Genomic DNA, 17,297 nt, shown 5'->3' on the forward strand with positions numbered 1-17,297 from the left:
TTTAAAAACAATAGATATACATTATGTACTTTCTGAATCCATTTCTATTGTACACTCGCCACCCAAACCATGAAAACATCCAACAAAACCACCAGAAGTATAGACCCCACCGAAAAGAAGAAGAAAATAAATTACTTCTGAATGGCACATTCAACTCCTCAATACTTTGAAATTGTCAGAAACTCTTCGCCTTCCAAGGGGAAAGATGGAGCTACACCGACAACAATGTATCCAAGCCAGATAATGGAGTAAAGCTGTGAGATCACTTATCCATGTGGAATCTTTCATGGAGGGACAGCTCCTCCACCCTAGTATGCACTCATGACTTCATGGTGCATATCGGCACGACGATGACCAGTATCACAGTGCAGGTTGCAGCAGCAATTAGCGCTCCGATCTTACACACTTTTGCCCTGCGGAACTCTGCCTCTTTCCTTTTAAGCAGCGAATCATAGCCTGGAGTGTAGATGTCTTCCATCCAATACTCCAGGTTGTTGGGGTTCAGAGACTCTGAGGTCTGAGGAGAGAAAATAGTGGAAAAGAATTTACGTTTACGATGATAGAATGATAGAAGATGGTTTGTTTTGTGATAAGATACAAATGTCCTAGATAATGAGAGACACATTTTAATCAAAATATTTTCAGCAGTGGTTCTCAAAGTGGGGTCCAGGGACCCTCAGGGTTCCTTGAGGGGGTTCTAAATGGACCGTTACAGATCTGTACAGATCACTTTTACTCATTGAGAATGTACAAATGTACAAACTTACAAACATGTGTACACTCTCAGAGTTAATTAAAACAACAGAGTGGCTATTCACATGTTGCTATAATCAGGCATAATTATTTCCGAACCTTACTCTGCCTATGAAAAACTTCATTCAGCCATGCTCTTTCTAACCTTGCTCCATAGAAGCTCAGCAATTTAAAAAGAAAAAGATACAAGAAGAAAATAAATCAGGATTCATTGACTACAGCAAGGAGCTGGCTGAAATATTGCAACAACAAGATTGATTCTGTTTTCAACCTGTTCTATAACCGCTTTGGTAGGTACAATTCTTCACAGGAGTAATAGTGTATTGATATTTTAACTGATTCACACATTTCAAAGACACCGAAACGGTGAAGAGAAACAGTCGGATACAGACTGATTCAAACGAAGAAAAGGCCCAAAATACATTGCACTGAGAAAACACATGGCTTTTCTCAGCTTGAAATAACAAGTTAATATGTTTGCAAATGTCTCTCGTTTGTGATATTCATTGACCCTCTGCTAACAGTAACAGCAACCAGGAAACATGTTGCAACCACTCCACTTCTTTCCCTACAGCCCGATATGCTTGTTCTGGGTGTGGGTTTGAATCTTTTTGTTAGAGGCTCAAATGGTACTATCTATGCCTAGGGATAGTGGCTAGCCAGAGCATAATATCTGATGTTTTCCCCCCCCTCAATATTTCCCCCCTTTTTTCCCCCTTTATCTCCCAATTTAGTAGGCAACAATTAGAATATGGAAGCAGATCAGACAGCATTATGGGTGGCATGCACTCTCAATCATGTCGCCAGTACATGCAACTCATATATTTGTTCCCTCTTTACAGGAAGCAGCTCTTTTAGTTGGCAAAAGCTGGGCATTAAAATGCTGCAGGGTTTATTTATAGATGGAACTCACTTCAAGGGAAAGGCTCGCTCAACTCGAGGACAGTCTGGAAAAGTTCAAGAATATACTGGGTGCAGATTAAGATAATACGTAAAAAGGAAGATACAATCCGCACTCTCTGTAGAGGTTAGTCCACACTAACACTGACGAAGGCCTGCGTGCCGAAACGTGTCTGTTTGGTAGACTGCTGCTGCGGATATTAAAAAAGACTCCTAAGACCTCTACAGAGAGTGCGGATTGTATCTTCCTTTTTATTTATTTATAGATGGTCAGCTTGCTTCTGTCCAACAATTGGTTACAAATATTCATTTCGATATTTGCAAATCGTGACTTAGTTTGTACGTAAACAGTACCTTCAATTTCCAGCACTAACGCCAAATTTGTTAAATATACTGGTACTTGTTCTGTCATTCAAGGGCATGATATCTAAGAGCTATGGTGAACTGTTTACACTGCAATTCTCCTCTATTAATATCATTACACAAAAATGAGAGCAATAATTAAGTGACCCGGGAGAATATAATAAAATGGGTACACAGTACACACTTCTATCTGCCCTAAACATGGGCTTTTACAGTGTAAGATACTAGTACTACTACACTGGACTAAAGAGAGTCTGTCCAGGTGATTCCTGGATATAGATCCAGCATGTGACTGCTGTTGGGTATCCCCAGCCCCTTATGTACACATATTTTGGAGTTGCTCCAAGCTATCACATTATTGGGCTTCAGTGTTTGAATGTCTATCAGGGATGCTTTAGACCCTTGTCCTGTTATAGCACTTTTTGGAGTAGCCTCCATCCCTTTTGCCCGACGCTTGATTCTTTTGAAATGAACAGAGGCAACTCCTTCATCTCATACACAATGGATCTTATATAGTATAATACATATCTTATATATTATATTTTATGAGGCTGGAGAAGATTAGCTTTTTGTGTTATCCTTTAGCATTGTTTTCGTTTTACTGTATTGCCGTACTGTTTTCTAACTTGTTAATAAAGTAATCAATCAATCAATCAAAGGTCCTGGCAACCTGTTCTTGAATGCACATCAGTGATTTCTTACCTTTTTCTTACTTTTTTATTTTCTTTTCTTAAATTTTTTTTTTCCATTTACCTATTTTTGCTTTCTTTTCCTAATTATTATTTTCTTGTTTTGGTTTCGATTTGATATGTCTTCTTGTTGTTATGGTTTGTAGATGTTTTTGTCTCAGTTTGTCCCTCGGGGTTGGGGGGAGTCTTTGTGGATTGTTGATGTCATTTCAATATTTTAAATGATAAAAACAGTTGTCAAATGTATTTTTTGTAGTTATGCCAATTAATTCGCAATTTTCCCCATACACTGCTAACCCCTACAGTTGATCATGTGGGAGGGTGTAGACATGGCTGTTTCTACTCCGATACACATGAAGTCTCCAGACGCTTTTTCTCAGCCAATTGTGTTCGTTGGAACCCCCATCCAAGCTGGATGCACCCTTTTCCCCTGTACCACCCGTATGCTCCAATGTCTGACATCCTGCAAAGCCTTGCAACTTAAAAGCCTAGAAGAGAATTCTAATAAATGATGGCTGGCTCTTGAACAAGCAAAACAACATTTGTCAACAACAGTCTCTCCCATGGGTGGAGACCAAACAACCAATATTCTGAATTGCAATGTCATAAATGTCGCTTGCTGTTCACTGTTCACTGACAGTCTATTGTGAGTCCATATTATTCAGGATCAGTCTACTGTTCAGTCAGTGAAGCAGCTCCAGGATTTATAATTTGATAACATCACAGTGCAAGGCACTCAAGTGTTTTGCTCCTTCCCTCCCTCTGCTCTGCCACAGGTATTGAAGAGTACATCACTGCATACTAAGGCTGAACGATTAATCGTTTTCAAACCGAAATCGCGATTTGAAACGACGCGATTAGCTAATCGCAAAGGCCGCGATTTTAACTTTTTTTTTTTTTTAATCATAATATTCATTCCCGCCTTAATATTCATCCCAGAACACCCGCGGGACTTGTCTCCTTCTCTCCAGAGTGGCTGCATCTCTCTACAGGGAGCGAGAGGGCAGCGAGTCCCCCCCCCGCCCCCCCCCTCTCTCTCTCCCTCCCTCGCTCCCTGTCCGCTATGTAGTTTGTCGAACGGCCGTATTGCGTAAGTTTCCGATGCCGCACGTAGCGGTAAAATGTTATTTTCGGTGCGACACAAGTAGTGTAGTAGTAGTGTTGGTCCTATCTATGTTTGTTTCTGTAAGTGTAACTTATATTTTCCCCATCATTATTAAACTAATACTGTTGGATGCTCCGATGCTGTGATCCAATGTAAACAATACGATGCAAAGCACTTCCTGGTCAGTGTTGCCAGGTTTTGTGAGAGAAATAAGCAACCCGGGCTATGAAAACAAGCCCAAAAGAAGCGTCTATGAACTATGAACTGTGTCTTTGTCACTTATGCAGTGGTGTAAAGTAACTAACTACATTTACTTGAGTACAATTTTGAGGAATTTGTACTACTTGAGTATTTCCAACTTCCAATACTTTTACTTCCACTCCACTACATTTCTGAGGAAAATATTGTACTTACTCTACTACAATCATTTGAAAAATTTAGTTACTAGTTACTTTTTAGATGTAGATTTGTATTAATAAACATACATTAACCACTTCAGCTCAATATATATTTTGGCTATTTGAAAATAGCCGATCTACAAGCTCACAACGCGTGGCGATGCGACGCGTTGTGAGATTGTAGATCTGCCATTTTCAAAAGATTTGTATACATTTTGAAAATGACATTCTGCATAATGAGTACTTTTACTTTTGGCACTTAAAGTATTTTTTGATGCCAATACCTTTGTACTTTTACTCAAGTACATTTAGAATTCCGGACTTTTACTTGTAACAGAGTATTTCTACAATGCAGAATTGATACCTTTACTTAACCCTTTAAGACCTGAGGCGATTCTTTAAAAAATCTAAATCTCAACAGTTTTTTGAAAAAAATCTGGAAAATATTTTTTCAATATTTTTCAAAAATAGCAGATCTACAAGCTCGTAGCGCGGCACTCGGTGCCGCGCTATGAGCTTGTATATCTGCTATTTTTGAATAGCCCAAAGAAATCTTAAAATGAGACGCAGATGCGTCCCCGGTCTTAATGGGTTAAGTAAAAAAATTTAGTACTTTTTCCACCACTGCACTGTATTCTGAGTTTTTGACTTCCAAGGAGTAGTAGTAATACAATGTACAGTAGTAGGAGAGGACTTTGCCTTGTGAGTCAAAAAAGTGTTACATTTTAGTTAAATGTTAATCTACATAAGCTAAATACTGGATATCAGTAAATTGTCTGTTGTGCAATGTACTTCTGGAGCCATAAGTGAAAGACCTACTTATTTCACTGTTGTGAATTGTTTCCACAAAAGTCATTATTTGTTTAATCTTATTTTTATTTGTATTACTTGAACTTCATTTCAGAAAGAGCTTCTCTTCTTGATCCATAAGTTAATGACTTAACAAGTTCAATGTTGGGTTGTTTACAAAAATAAGCTATTTCTATTCCAGCTAAATGTTTAAATATATACATGGGGAAAAAAATCATATATTTTAGTTCTCATCCTTATTTATTAGAATCTAGAACAGTAAATACATGGTATGCCATTTGGTAATGTTTTAAACGTACACAGTGAATACTAAACTGAAGCAAGCTTGACTTAAAACATTTTTTTAAGATTTATTTTTTATTTTTTAAGAAATTTAAAAAATTGCAAATCAAATCGCAATCGCAATATCAGTCAGAAAAATCGCAATTAGATTTTTTCTCAAAATCGTTCAGCCCTACTGCATACCATACACTGCATTCTCTATGACACCCTGGCCATCGCTCCAAGTGTCCTATAGACTGGCTCCTAAATTGAGCCCCCCCAAAACTCACCTATTCACACTTGACTCCACCTCAGACCACTCCTCTTTCCTTGTATCACTTCTTGTCACCATTTTTTTTCCATATGCTAGTTATATCTAGTCTTCATCTAAAATGACACAGATGCTTTCCCGGCTTTAATGGGTTAAGAGAGTCAGCTAAATGCTTATATTGTATTTAGGGTCTTAGGGACTGCCAAAGTTATGTGAAATCTGTTATGATTTCTGTGTTGTATTTGACCTCGGAAGCACCACCCACCAGACCATCTATCAGCTGTTCTCAGGTCGTCGTCTCCCCTAAGTCTGCAGTCTGAGATAAACACAGACGGTACGAAACAGCAGACGGTATGCAGAGTCTTGCCTCCCTTTGTCTTTGTGAATGTTTTGCTTCCCATACAGTCCCTGAGGGACAAGGAAGATACACAGTATAATCTGGAGTGTTATTTCAAAAATGTAATTAACACTTCAGATTTTTGCAGTAGTTTTACAGTGTATGCTTTAACAGTATACTGTTCCTGGGTGGCTACAGTGAGTTACTACATTGTCATAGAAAGAGACGAGAAAGTAGGGAAAGAGACAGAATAAGAACAAGCAATTTACAATTGATCATTTAAGCCTTTAGCAGACTCTCTTACTGTATGCCGAGCATAAGAGCAGATCGGAAAGTAGCATGAACCCTAGTCAATAAATAGTAAAAAAGTAAATAATAAGTAAAATAGCAAGTAAATAGAGTGCAAAGAAAATGGGTAAGTGCTACAAAGTAACTAGGATACCAGGTTAAAAGAAAATATATCTAAATGCTATCTAAGCACTCTTAGCATTTCTGAAGAGGTGAGTTTTAAGGCTGCAGCGAGTGAGTCTGCAGTCCTGACTGAGGCGGGAGGTCATTCCACAGCTTGGAATGACCTCCCGCCTCACTCAGGCAAGGACAAGCAAGCAAGGCAACCAAGGATAAGACAGACTGAGAATAAGAGACAGAGAATGGGAAAGCTCATACTGTATGAGTAGTACCCATAAAAATGTAATTATCTCCAGTCTTGTCAAGGTTGTTAATGGTCAACAAGTTAATGGCCCCTTGAACCAAATTCAAGTGTGTTGAGGGGCTGCACTGCAATACTGAGGGACACGGCAGATGGATGTGCTGGGATTAACATCGCAGTAACACAGAATTAAGCAGTGTTGTTATTGATTTTGTCTGCTGCACCAATTTATTTCTGTATTATTTGTGTATGACTGGTGATGCTGGTGAGCACAGTTCGATTAGAGTTCGATTAGAGTTCGGAAGAAACACGCGGTTCCTTAACCACTTAAGCCCTACATAATTTGTTGTACAACAAATAGTGAAAATAGACTACAAGCTCACAATGCATCATGATGTGACGCGTTGTGAGCTTGTATATGCCATTTTCCACATCCTGCCAAACAAATGGAACCCTGCCTGCAGGCAGCAGTCCAGCTTATGCACCCGCTCACCCCCGCGCAATCAGAGACTAATCCTGTGTCTCTGAAGGAGGCCAGCAGCCAAGGTTAATCTTATTGTTCCTGTCCTGGTGGACTCTCAATATTGATCATCAGAAAATTTGAAATCAATGACTCTAAAGGTGACCCACCGGGTTCTGTTTAGTGATTCCTGAGAAGGTGGACTTGTTGTTGTCTATCACTGGCTCAGCTACAAGTACAAGCTAACAAGAATGTGTGGCAAATAACTGCATCTAGGTGGTGTTACATCTTTTACAATGGGCTGACAGCTGAACTTAGGCACACTGTTCAAAGTATTGCCATTATGACTGAAAATCAGTTACTGTGGGTTTGAAGGAATTAGACTCAATCGACTGAAGTGTGTTGCATACAGTACAAGCACGTGACACACATGTTGGAGTTTACCAGTTTATAGGGAAAAGCCATTCGCTTGACTTTTTGAACTTAGGCCACATCTACACTTTCATTTTAAAACACATTTTAAAACAAAAATGACCTGAAACCACATTAAGACAAGCATTTGACAGCAACGTCCATGACACTGTACTAGTAACACTTGTAAATTCAAATAATATCCCCCTTTTCTGTTGAAGTAGTCTGTGGATTTAACTAGTGCAGGAAGGTCAAACTTCATTGACCCAAAAGGGGTCTATACTATGAACTCTATACTAGTAAATCTACAAGCTCACAACACATTGCAACGTTCGTAGAATAGAATAGGGATGCTACAGTAGGTTTCCCGTGGTTGAGTAGCCTTTACTTTAGAATGCAATCTAAATCATGTGTTTTGTGAATGAGTTTGAATGTGTGCGCATAGCTGCTCCGTTCATTAACGTTCACCTATTCTGTAGTGACAGTGGTCTGACAGTAGTGGATCATCACCGTAGGTAACTTTGAAACTCATGTGGTCAAACTCAAAGACCCTATACAGTACATATAACAAACACAGACTGTTTCAGATGCTACCACGTGGCCAGTGCCACAAAACCACTGGCAGTAGATTGCTAAATAGCTACTTACCCTGGACATCCTGTATTTAATTCAGACTGACCACAAGCAGCGATAAAGCATATTCCCCACTAGTAATAAAACTGAATGACCGGTGGGGGGTGGGTATCAAAAGCAAAAACATGGATTTTCACCCATCCCCCACAGCAAATCCAACCCTGAGTCATTTATCATTTATTTTTTCACGCCCATTCTCTTTCTTTAACATACAGTATCTACTCTCTCTGTTTCGCTCCTTTTCCAAATGAACAGATTTGTTATTTTATTATTAGGGTACCCTGGTAAATAAATGTTCTTTAAGTGCAATATAGCAGCTTTACTGTACACCAGTAATCATTTGCTACCGTATCCTCACACTCTTCCCTCACACTCCAATAAGACTCATGAATAAAACTCGAAAGAAAAAATCAGAAATGCAGACCACTTCACCTAGCAATAAAGGCTTGATTTGAGCTATTTAATTTGCATTAAGTGGTTGCAGTAAGTATGTCGAGCTTTCAAGGCTACAATGAGCTTGTCACCGTGATTTTTGAAAAGACCAAAGGTAATGGAAAGCCTCAGTGTCAGCCCATTAGCCAGTAAGTAATCGCTGTCTTTCAGACATTGATTGCACCTATAAAGTTACGTGTGAAGCGTGAAGTCATTTGCTTATTTTTACCCTTTACTTAAGCCAACACAGTTAGCCATATTGGAAAGAGGCTGGTGAGAAATAGGAACTGATATAATCTGTAAGTCTGTCTGGCAACTCTGAAGGCCATATACAGTACATCAATAATATAGCGCTCTGGCTGCATCAAAGCTTCACAGACCCCCATGTCTCTTGTAGCATCATACACACACCAAGCCACACACACGGAACACACATGTGACTAACCTGAACAGACTTTTCGAATTTGTAATCTGGCGTGATACTAAAGTCTGGATGCAGGCAATACATGGTTTCTAAAAGGTTCTAGGTTCAAGATGTAGATCAAGGCTAGATGAATAGCTGCGTTGAACAGATGCCGACATCCAGGTTTTCGTTAATGTTGCTGGGGATAGAAATGTTGATTGCGAGACGCAAGCTCTTGGGCAAACAGCACTCTACTCTGATCTGCGACAGAGTTGAGAGTTAAATTAGCTGTTCTGACAGCATGCAGAAGGATATTTATTGTTCTTTTCATCCCAAATACAACTTTTTGCTTCCCCAAATGCCTAGCCTAGAGATGCAATAGTGGAGCAGGTAATGTTTTCCACATTCAGTAGACACACCTTTATCAATACCGAAAATATGATGATTTATTTTCATTGCTTTTCATTGCTGCTGGAGTTGCACATTGATAACAGAAGAAGCTGACCTGTTTAAAGTTGGTTTCATTGCCTGCATCCAGACTGAAGGATCACACCAGATTATACTAAAGTCTGTCAAGGCAGGTTACCGTGTGACGATAAATCTTGTCGATCAGACTGTATCAAAATCAAATATCATGGTGGACAAAGGAAGCGAGAAAAGGCATGTGTCAACACAATGGACCTCAGTGGTGCAGCCCCGTTGATATTGAAAAGCCCCTGAGTAAGCAGCAAAGCAAAGCAAATTATCCACAGTCTGACAAGGGAACAAGCCAGAGGATGCACACACAAAAAAATACATTTCATGCAAGTAAGCAATGCTGGCTTGTAATACTTGAAGGTAGACAGACAGCCAGGCTCTCCCACCCATCCCCCATTCTGCTATTGTTTTGTGTTGTGATGTCAGCAGTCTACACGCTCCAGTACCTGCAGGTCCAGAGCATTGAGCTGTTTGCCCTTCTCTCCTGAGTTGCGTTTGTACTCTTCAATGGTCCAGGAGGGCTGGCCGCGTTTGCCGTCAGACAGGCCGGTGAGCCGCAGGTCGGTGTACAGGGGGCTGCCCTTCACGTGGGCCTTGATGGCGGGGGCGTAGGGGTGCGGGGAGAAGACTTGTTCTATCAGGTAGGGGTCCTTGGGGGGTTTGGGCGGCCGGTGGCCCTGGGGGAGCTCATACTGACGCTCCCGCTCTGCCTGAAGAGGAAAGGGGGACGGGGGTTAGAGGAGATCGAGTAAAGCCACCGGTAGACAGAGATACGGAGGCAGAGACAGACGCAGTGACCCTATTTTTCATGAGAGATGAAAGCGTGTGCTGTATGCTGTGTCCTCTGTTTGCGTTGTACAATCTTGAAAAAAGGGTTTTGGTTTCCCTCTGTGAAAGAGGGACACTATAGTGTCACTTGTTATGATTACAAAGCTTTAAATGAGAAACATACTCAAAAGCTGTTTATGTGTATAACAGCTCATTTGAAAAACAAGGAACCCAATATCTGATACTGAGTGCAGATTTGGTATTAAATATCATCTGGCCTGCTCATATCAGCCAGGAGGGAAATAAATAAAACTTAAACGCTCAGTGTTCTCTGATTATGTAGCACACTTCACATTCTACATCATTTGATTGGTCTGGAGCCAATCAAAAGGCTAGCTACTGTAGGATACAGCTGGTTACCTTTTTTATTAATAATGATAACAATAACAATACATTTTGATAACAGTTCCCTTAACCAAACCCCTATGACAGCTGAATATCCACTGCCTTTAGATTGTGTATTGACATGTAACTCATAATTAATTTGTTTTCATAATTATGTAATTATTCCACCGTACTCAGTGTGAACCCTCATAGCAGTGTCTATTGCCAAGATAAGTCAACTATTAGTCATTACGCTAGAGGGCACACCAAGGATGCCAGATTTTCTACATTCTTTTAAATTGATTCCTGAGGCGCAAATGTTTCTGCATATTTGCACATTCTGCACATTTGTCATGAGTTGTTATTTCTTCCATTAAGCAAGATAAACAATATGATGGGTAAACCGCCCCACAACAGAATGCATTGACTGTATTGATCTTGTACCAGTTACAGGCAGCTGCTGTCAACCACGAGTAACTGCCATCATCAGGGTCGGACAAGGTGACAAATCTATTCCCGGCTTTGTCTTATTGGCTGTCTATGTAACACCCTCACTGTGTTTGTGTGTGTATTTACACGAGAGAAAGATACATCAGAGAGAGAGAGAGAGAGAGAGAGAGAGAGAGAGAGAGAGAGAGAGAGAGAGAGAGAGAGGTATGTTCATATGTAGGGTTTTACTTGTCAGTCTGTTTCTCGTCCTTGTGCGCCTCACACACTCACCCCCAAATCCCCATTGACAGGAAAAGTTAAGTGGCTTTCATGAGAAGAACTGCACTGAGTGTTAATTGTATGATTATGTATGAAAGGCTTTGGGGAGACGGAAGCTTGGAAGCTCGGCAAAGAAGAACATACAGTATCTGGATTCATAAGCATTCATTCATCATTGAAGCTCATATTTTTCTTCCTACTCATCTGTTCCTTTGTCCATTATCAGAAAACCAGTTTGACAGTAAAGTCTATAGTGTGATCATGATCTGCAAGAACATTGATTGATGATGATTCACTTATACTATATACCATCCTGTATGGGGAAAATGATTCCAAATTTGGGGAAGGTTTCAGCCTGATCCGAGCCTGATTGACTTCCATTATGAAATAAAAGTTGAATATTTGGAGGCCTACTGGCAGCGTGCATGAAGTTTGGCACTGATTGTATTGTTTCTCCGTTATTCTTATTCAAAACAACAACAACATCAAAACATTTTTAACCATTCAAGCTCTGACATGGGATTCTTATGTCACATGATCTCCCGAAAGCCCCACAGTTTACAGCGCCCCCTTGAGTACCTAACTACCCTTACACTGATTGGCCCAGCTGTTTGCGAGACTAGCTTCAGACAAACACAGACACACACAGACCCACACTCATAGACAGGGGGGAGGGGGGGTTATTATAACAGAACATTAAAAGGAAATGAAAAAAGTGAGGAACTGGCATCAGAAGCTAGCACAAGGGAGAAGAGGGCAGTGCAGATGGATGGATGAACACTGTGGGTCCTGTGATAGCAGAGAGAACCATAAGCTTATAACCAACTGGGAAGCTTTTAGGTATATCTTCATTACCCTGACCTCTGATATCCCTATAGGGATACACACACTACTCTGAAAGGGTTTTTGTTGTGTTGCAATTTAGAATCCCCTGTGGTGATTCTAAAAGCTCTCTCTGTTAAAGCTGGTGACATCCACTTTGAATTACCCTTCTGTAAGCAAGCGGCGAGCTCAGAGAACAAGATAACAACGAGGTAGTGTCACGCGGCATTCTGATGTTTATTAAGTACATACAGAGAATATATTAATTCGCACAAGCCACTTTATGTGGCCAGAAGATATGTTAGTCATGGCACCATAACAGTAGGCCTACAATTTAGTTTTCAGTGACCTCAAAACTTAAATACCAGAATTTCATTTAATTTATTTGTCACTGTTCATTTGCACATACATACAATTTGTCCCCTGCATTTAACCAATTTGAACTATTAGGAGCAGTGGGGAAGTGTCATTAATTCGCTGCCCGGGGAGCAGTTAGACGTTAAAGGGCCACTGTCCTAGTTATAATTGTGCTGTGGAATCTGCCATTTGCTTAAGTTAGAACAATAATTAAAACAATAGCTTTATAGTGCTTGGGGTTGAATTTGTAACAGTTTTGGTAAACATGCGACGTGAGTATCCACAATGGCCAGTGTAATGACATATACACCCTCCACTACACCATGTTACTATTTACTTTATTTAATTATTTAATAACTAGGAAATTCCAATTATATTAACCAAATGGGCTATCAAATTGAGCAAAGCTGAAGATGTAATTGGAATCAGTGTAGAGGGTCCTCCCCTGGGACGCATGATGCCTCAGTCTCAGAGAAGAGATGGATCATGGAAGCTGGACAGACAGCCAGGCCCAGGAGACTACATTTTAAATCCTGGCCCCATGATATTGCATAAAGCCACAGTGGTGGCCTACAGTACCATGCATTTAAGGTCACTTTCACCATTTTATGTTACTTGTAAACCCTACTGTTATAACCTACTGTAATTCTTATCAATTAAAAACACCTGTTACATATCGGTGCTCCTTGGTGTTCCTAACTTTTTAAATTGGAAGTAACAGTCGTACCAAGGAAAATAGTAAATTTTCAAGCCCTTCCAGGGTCTTGCTCAGTGACACTTCGACACATAGACTGGGCTGACAAGCGGGCAAACAGGCGACCTGCTAATTGCCACTCAGCTACGGCCGACAAAGTTGCACACTGACAGCTCCTTTCATTTCAGGGCTGTGAGAACTTCAAAGCCCATTGACCTTTATGGGTGCAGTGCTATATAAAAACAATGAAAACCAATCTGCACACATGAATGCTACACCACTGCAGCGCAAACCGTCCGCTGTAATGATGTTAAATATTTGTACGTGAATATTTAACTTAGTAAAAGTTTATATTTTCAAATAAGTAAATGCTTGTGAGCTCGTCAATGACACAGAACAAAAGATTGATAATGTCGATCGCCTCATTGTAACCTATCATACAATTACTTACTTACTTTGAGTAAAGGTTTTATGGGAAAGGCTTGGCCAAGAGTACACACTGTAAAATACTCAGCGTTAATTTTACTCAGAGTGTACAAATGGTACTGCACCAAATACAAGTCTATTTTTATACCATCTATATACATTAATTAAATGAACACTGAGTGAGGATCTTACTGCACGTGTAATAAGAAGCAATTACTGGCAAGGGAGGGAGGGGAGAAATGAAAAACTGCATGGCTCTGTTTATAGGGCACAGGTGCTGAAGATCCTGTCACAGAGAGAGAGAGAGAGAGAGAGAGAGAGAGAGAGAGAGAGAGAGAGAGAGAGAGAGAGAGGCAGAGGAAGAGGGGAGACTGCCCTCCATCTCGGCATTGCTCCAACATTGGGGACAGATGGGGACAGATAAAATACAGCACTGTTGAAAATGACACTCTACACATTAAAATCCTGAGTTTATTCAAACCTGACAGGGTAAAAATTGCACCCTTATGGGTCCAATTGTTACACTCTGAGAGTTAAATCAACATTCGGGATTTTACTGTGTAGTAAGACTGTGTTAGCAGGTGATAGAGGAAAGCAATGCTGCATGTCTGAGGGCTTTACTACGTCCTGCCACTAAAACATAATGGCCAGGATTAAATGTGAGGACGTGATGAGTCAAGAATTGGGGTTCTGTACACCCTTCACTGCCTGGGGGATTTCACTTTTAACTTAATCTTTAACCTTTGTCTTGTCACAGGGAAATAATGGCAGAATACTGGCATATTCTGTTTGTACATAATGATGAGGTGCAGAATAAGCATTCTTTCTGGACTTCATCCAATCACTAACATGGATTGGTATAACTGGTCCGTGTTTCATCTTAGGAGACACGGAAAGCAAGTGAAAATAAAAATATTATTAGGAATGCTTTACTTGAGAGGTGGCTCGAAGGTGGAAGCAAGAATGGGGAAGACTGTCGTGGGGGGGGGGGGTTAAGTGACAGATGTAGAAAAATGGGGAGAGAGATGATCACACGCTATCTCTGCGTAGTCGAATAACTGTGTGCCAGTTGAGAGCTTGGATATGTGCTTACACTGCATAGGGCTGACAAAAGACATCTCAGGGTCATGGCCCTTTTCAATTAACACCCACTCCATTTGGCTTCCTAGCAAAAGGTCACCAGGAATGACTGGCTTGCTAAACACCTGCCGAGAGTGACTGATGTCTTAACATGCCGTGTAATAGTGTGCAGAGGCCGGAGGGTGGGGGTGGGTGATCTGTGTAAAGACGAATGTAATGTTGGACTGTAGCCTACAACACAACTGTCACTCACATGCCTCAAAATAGAAATGTAGAGTCACAAAAATGACAGGAGTGAGATGTGTATCATAGCCAAACTTATTGCACTGCAGATATAGTACTTTTTCACTTTCTAAACCATGTTGCCCAAACAATCATTAAGAGCATCTTTGCTGCTGTCTGGGTATCAGCACGGTGATCCAGGCTGCCATTTTCTTCTTCTTCTCCATTGTACAGTTTGCCTCAGCATAGCATTCAGAATTCCCTGAGCTATATTCGGATTCAAGCTGTTTTCCTCTCTCCCTGAAACAGCTCCTCCAGTTCTTACCACTTGACAGGTGACAAATGGCACCGAATCCTAACTTGAGTAGCCCAGAATGCCTGCAGGAAGCAGATCTCTCTCAGATCTTTCCTCCCGCCTTGTGTTTCTAATTTGACAGCATTTAATTTTCCTTCTCATTCCATCATTGTAAACATGGCTCATGTTTCTGTGGGGTGAATTGTGGTATATGAATTTGAAAACAATTATAATTCCTTAAACATCCGGGGCCCAGTCCAGTCCAGTCATAGCACAACAAACTGTTGTTGAAGCAAATGTCTTTCAACTTCAGTCAGTGCAGTGCAAGTCCACATGTCACATGTCTTGTCATAATCCATGACATGTGACATCGTTATATTCAAACTAAAGCTGTCATATTCTGGGGGGGGGGGGGTTATGTCTTTAAAATGTTTTCTGGATATGCAATGAAAGAAAAGTAGAGATGAATAAAGGATTTCACTGCTGATCAGTGCATACAAATTATCGTCCGACTGAAAACAGCAATAATATTGACAAAAACAACTGCTGATGAATGCAAGACAAAATGCAAACAAGAAAAGCAACTTAATCACCAACCATAAAAAAAATTAAAAATAAATAAAACCATTTCTATAAATAAAACAAAATTCCCTTACCTCTTTGGCTTTCCTGTGTCTGTCCTTGCCGTCTCTGTCCCTGTCTTTGTCCTTCCCCTCATCCACCCCCGGATGGGAAGAATAGGACACTGTCCTCCAGTCCCGGGGGGAATTGGAGATGCTGGCGACCTTTGACTCTGTGGCACTGTTTTCCTCATTGAGCGAGCGAGATGACCTCCTGGTGAACATGCTCTTTTTCAGAGCTTTTACCCTCAAGCTCTCGCTGTTACTCCCATCTGAGCAGCACCACTCCCCTGAACTGCCATTGTCCATTTTGACATTGTGGCCAGTGGTGTGGCACTGGAACACATGGGGAGAATGGGTGGGATCAGGGTGTGAGTGGTTGTGGTTATGGTTGTGGGGGTGGGGGTGGTCAGGAGTGGTGCTGGAACATGCGGCTGATGCAGTTTCCCCGTGCCTCCCGTTGGGCTCCGGTTCCTGAATCTTGTCATCTAGCTTGTTGAGCTTGGAAAGCACCTGAGAGATTTCCCCCCGCACCCCGGAGAGAGACTCCAACTTCTTCTCGATCTCTCCGATCCTCATCACCAGCTTAAAGACGCTGGACTTGAGCTCGTCGTCTGTGCTTTCCAGGGACTGAAAGAGGCGGTCAAGCTTAGACTTCGCCAGTTTCACTGTGTTGCGCTCGGGGGAGCTGTCACCGTCTGACTTCAGCGTTACCTGAGAGAGCGACCCGTTGCTGTTGTAGCACGATGACTGGATTACACCCAGGGAGTCGCACACACTCATGTCATCAAGGAAACGAAAAATGTCACTTATGTCATCGCTAACAATTTCCTTCTCATCAGAGTGTTTGAAAGTGTGCCTCTCTCTCTCGCCAAACTTAGTTGGATATTCGTTGGCTTTCTTCTGCTCTGCCTTCTCCGTCTGAGTTCCGACACTGGATGAACAGTCCAAGGCCCCTCCCTGGAAGGATGAACTGTTCATATTCTTGTCCCTAAATCTTTTCCCTGCCTCTCTCTTGTCCATGCCCCCAGGGCCACATGCCGTCGATGCAACGTCCTTGGTTTTTATTCCATTTGGTTTCTTTACAAACCCAGAGGGAGAGGCCATCACTTTCTCCTTGGGGCTATGAAAGTTCTGCTCATTGTCATTGCTGTGAATGCTGATGTTGTGACGGTGGTTTTCTTTCAGTGGCTTGCTGTTCAGAAATGACCGCTCAAAATCAGCAGGTCCCTCCTCTGTGTTGAGACTGAGGCTCTTTACAGGCCAAGATGGCTGCTTCCCCGGTCTGTTAGTGTTCCTCCTGGCGCTCACACACTCGGAAACCGTGGTCGGACCAAAGTACGTGGACGCCTGCAAATCGTCTAGACTCTCGTGCTTGGCCCGTCGTCTTTCCTGAAGAGGTGAGTTCAGAGTTGTCTCAAAGTAGGGGTTATTGTAGGGCAGTTCAAAGCTGTGATTGAAGAAGGTAGGCGGCTTGTGGAGCAGCTCCCTCCTGTGGTAAACTTCATCACCTTTACTGCCCTGTTTGCTTTCTGTAGTGACGACCTAGAACGACAACAAAAGATACAG

General features: G+C 41.4%; 1 protein-coding gene across 1 annotated transcript in view; it reads right to left on the reverse strand.

Moving 5' to 3' along the window:
• Positions 1 to 319: 319 nt before the first annotated feature.
• minar1 (membrane integral NOTCH2 associated receptor 1) overlaps positions 320 to 17,297 on the reverse strand; it is a gene marked incomplete at both ends in the record, with an annotated part of 18,274 nt that continues 1,296 nt past the window's right edge. Inside the window, 3 exons of the mRNA XM_080430239.1 lie at positions 320 to 517; positions 9,799 to 10,062; positions 15,765 to 17,273. Of these exons, the coding sequence (XP_080286365.1) occupies positions 320 to 517; positions 9,799 to 10,062; positions 15,765 to 17,273 (1,971 nt within the window). The remainder of the gene's footprint in view (positions 518 to 9,798; positions 10,063 to 15,764; positions 17,274 to 17,297) is intronic.

Source organism: Gymnoscopelus braueri (assembly GCF_963280865.1).
Source record: "Gymnoscopelus braueri genome assembly, chromosome: 1".
NCBI lineage: Eukaryota > Metazoa > Chordata > Actinopteri > Myctophiformes > Myctophidae > Gymnoscopelus > Gymnoscopelus braueri.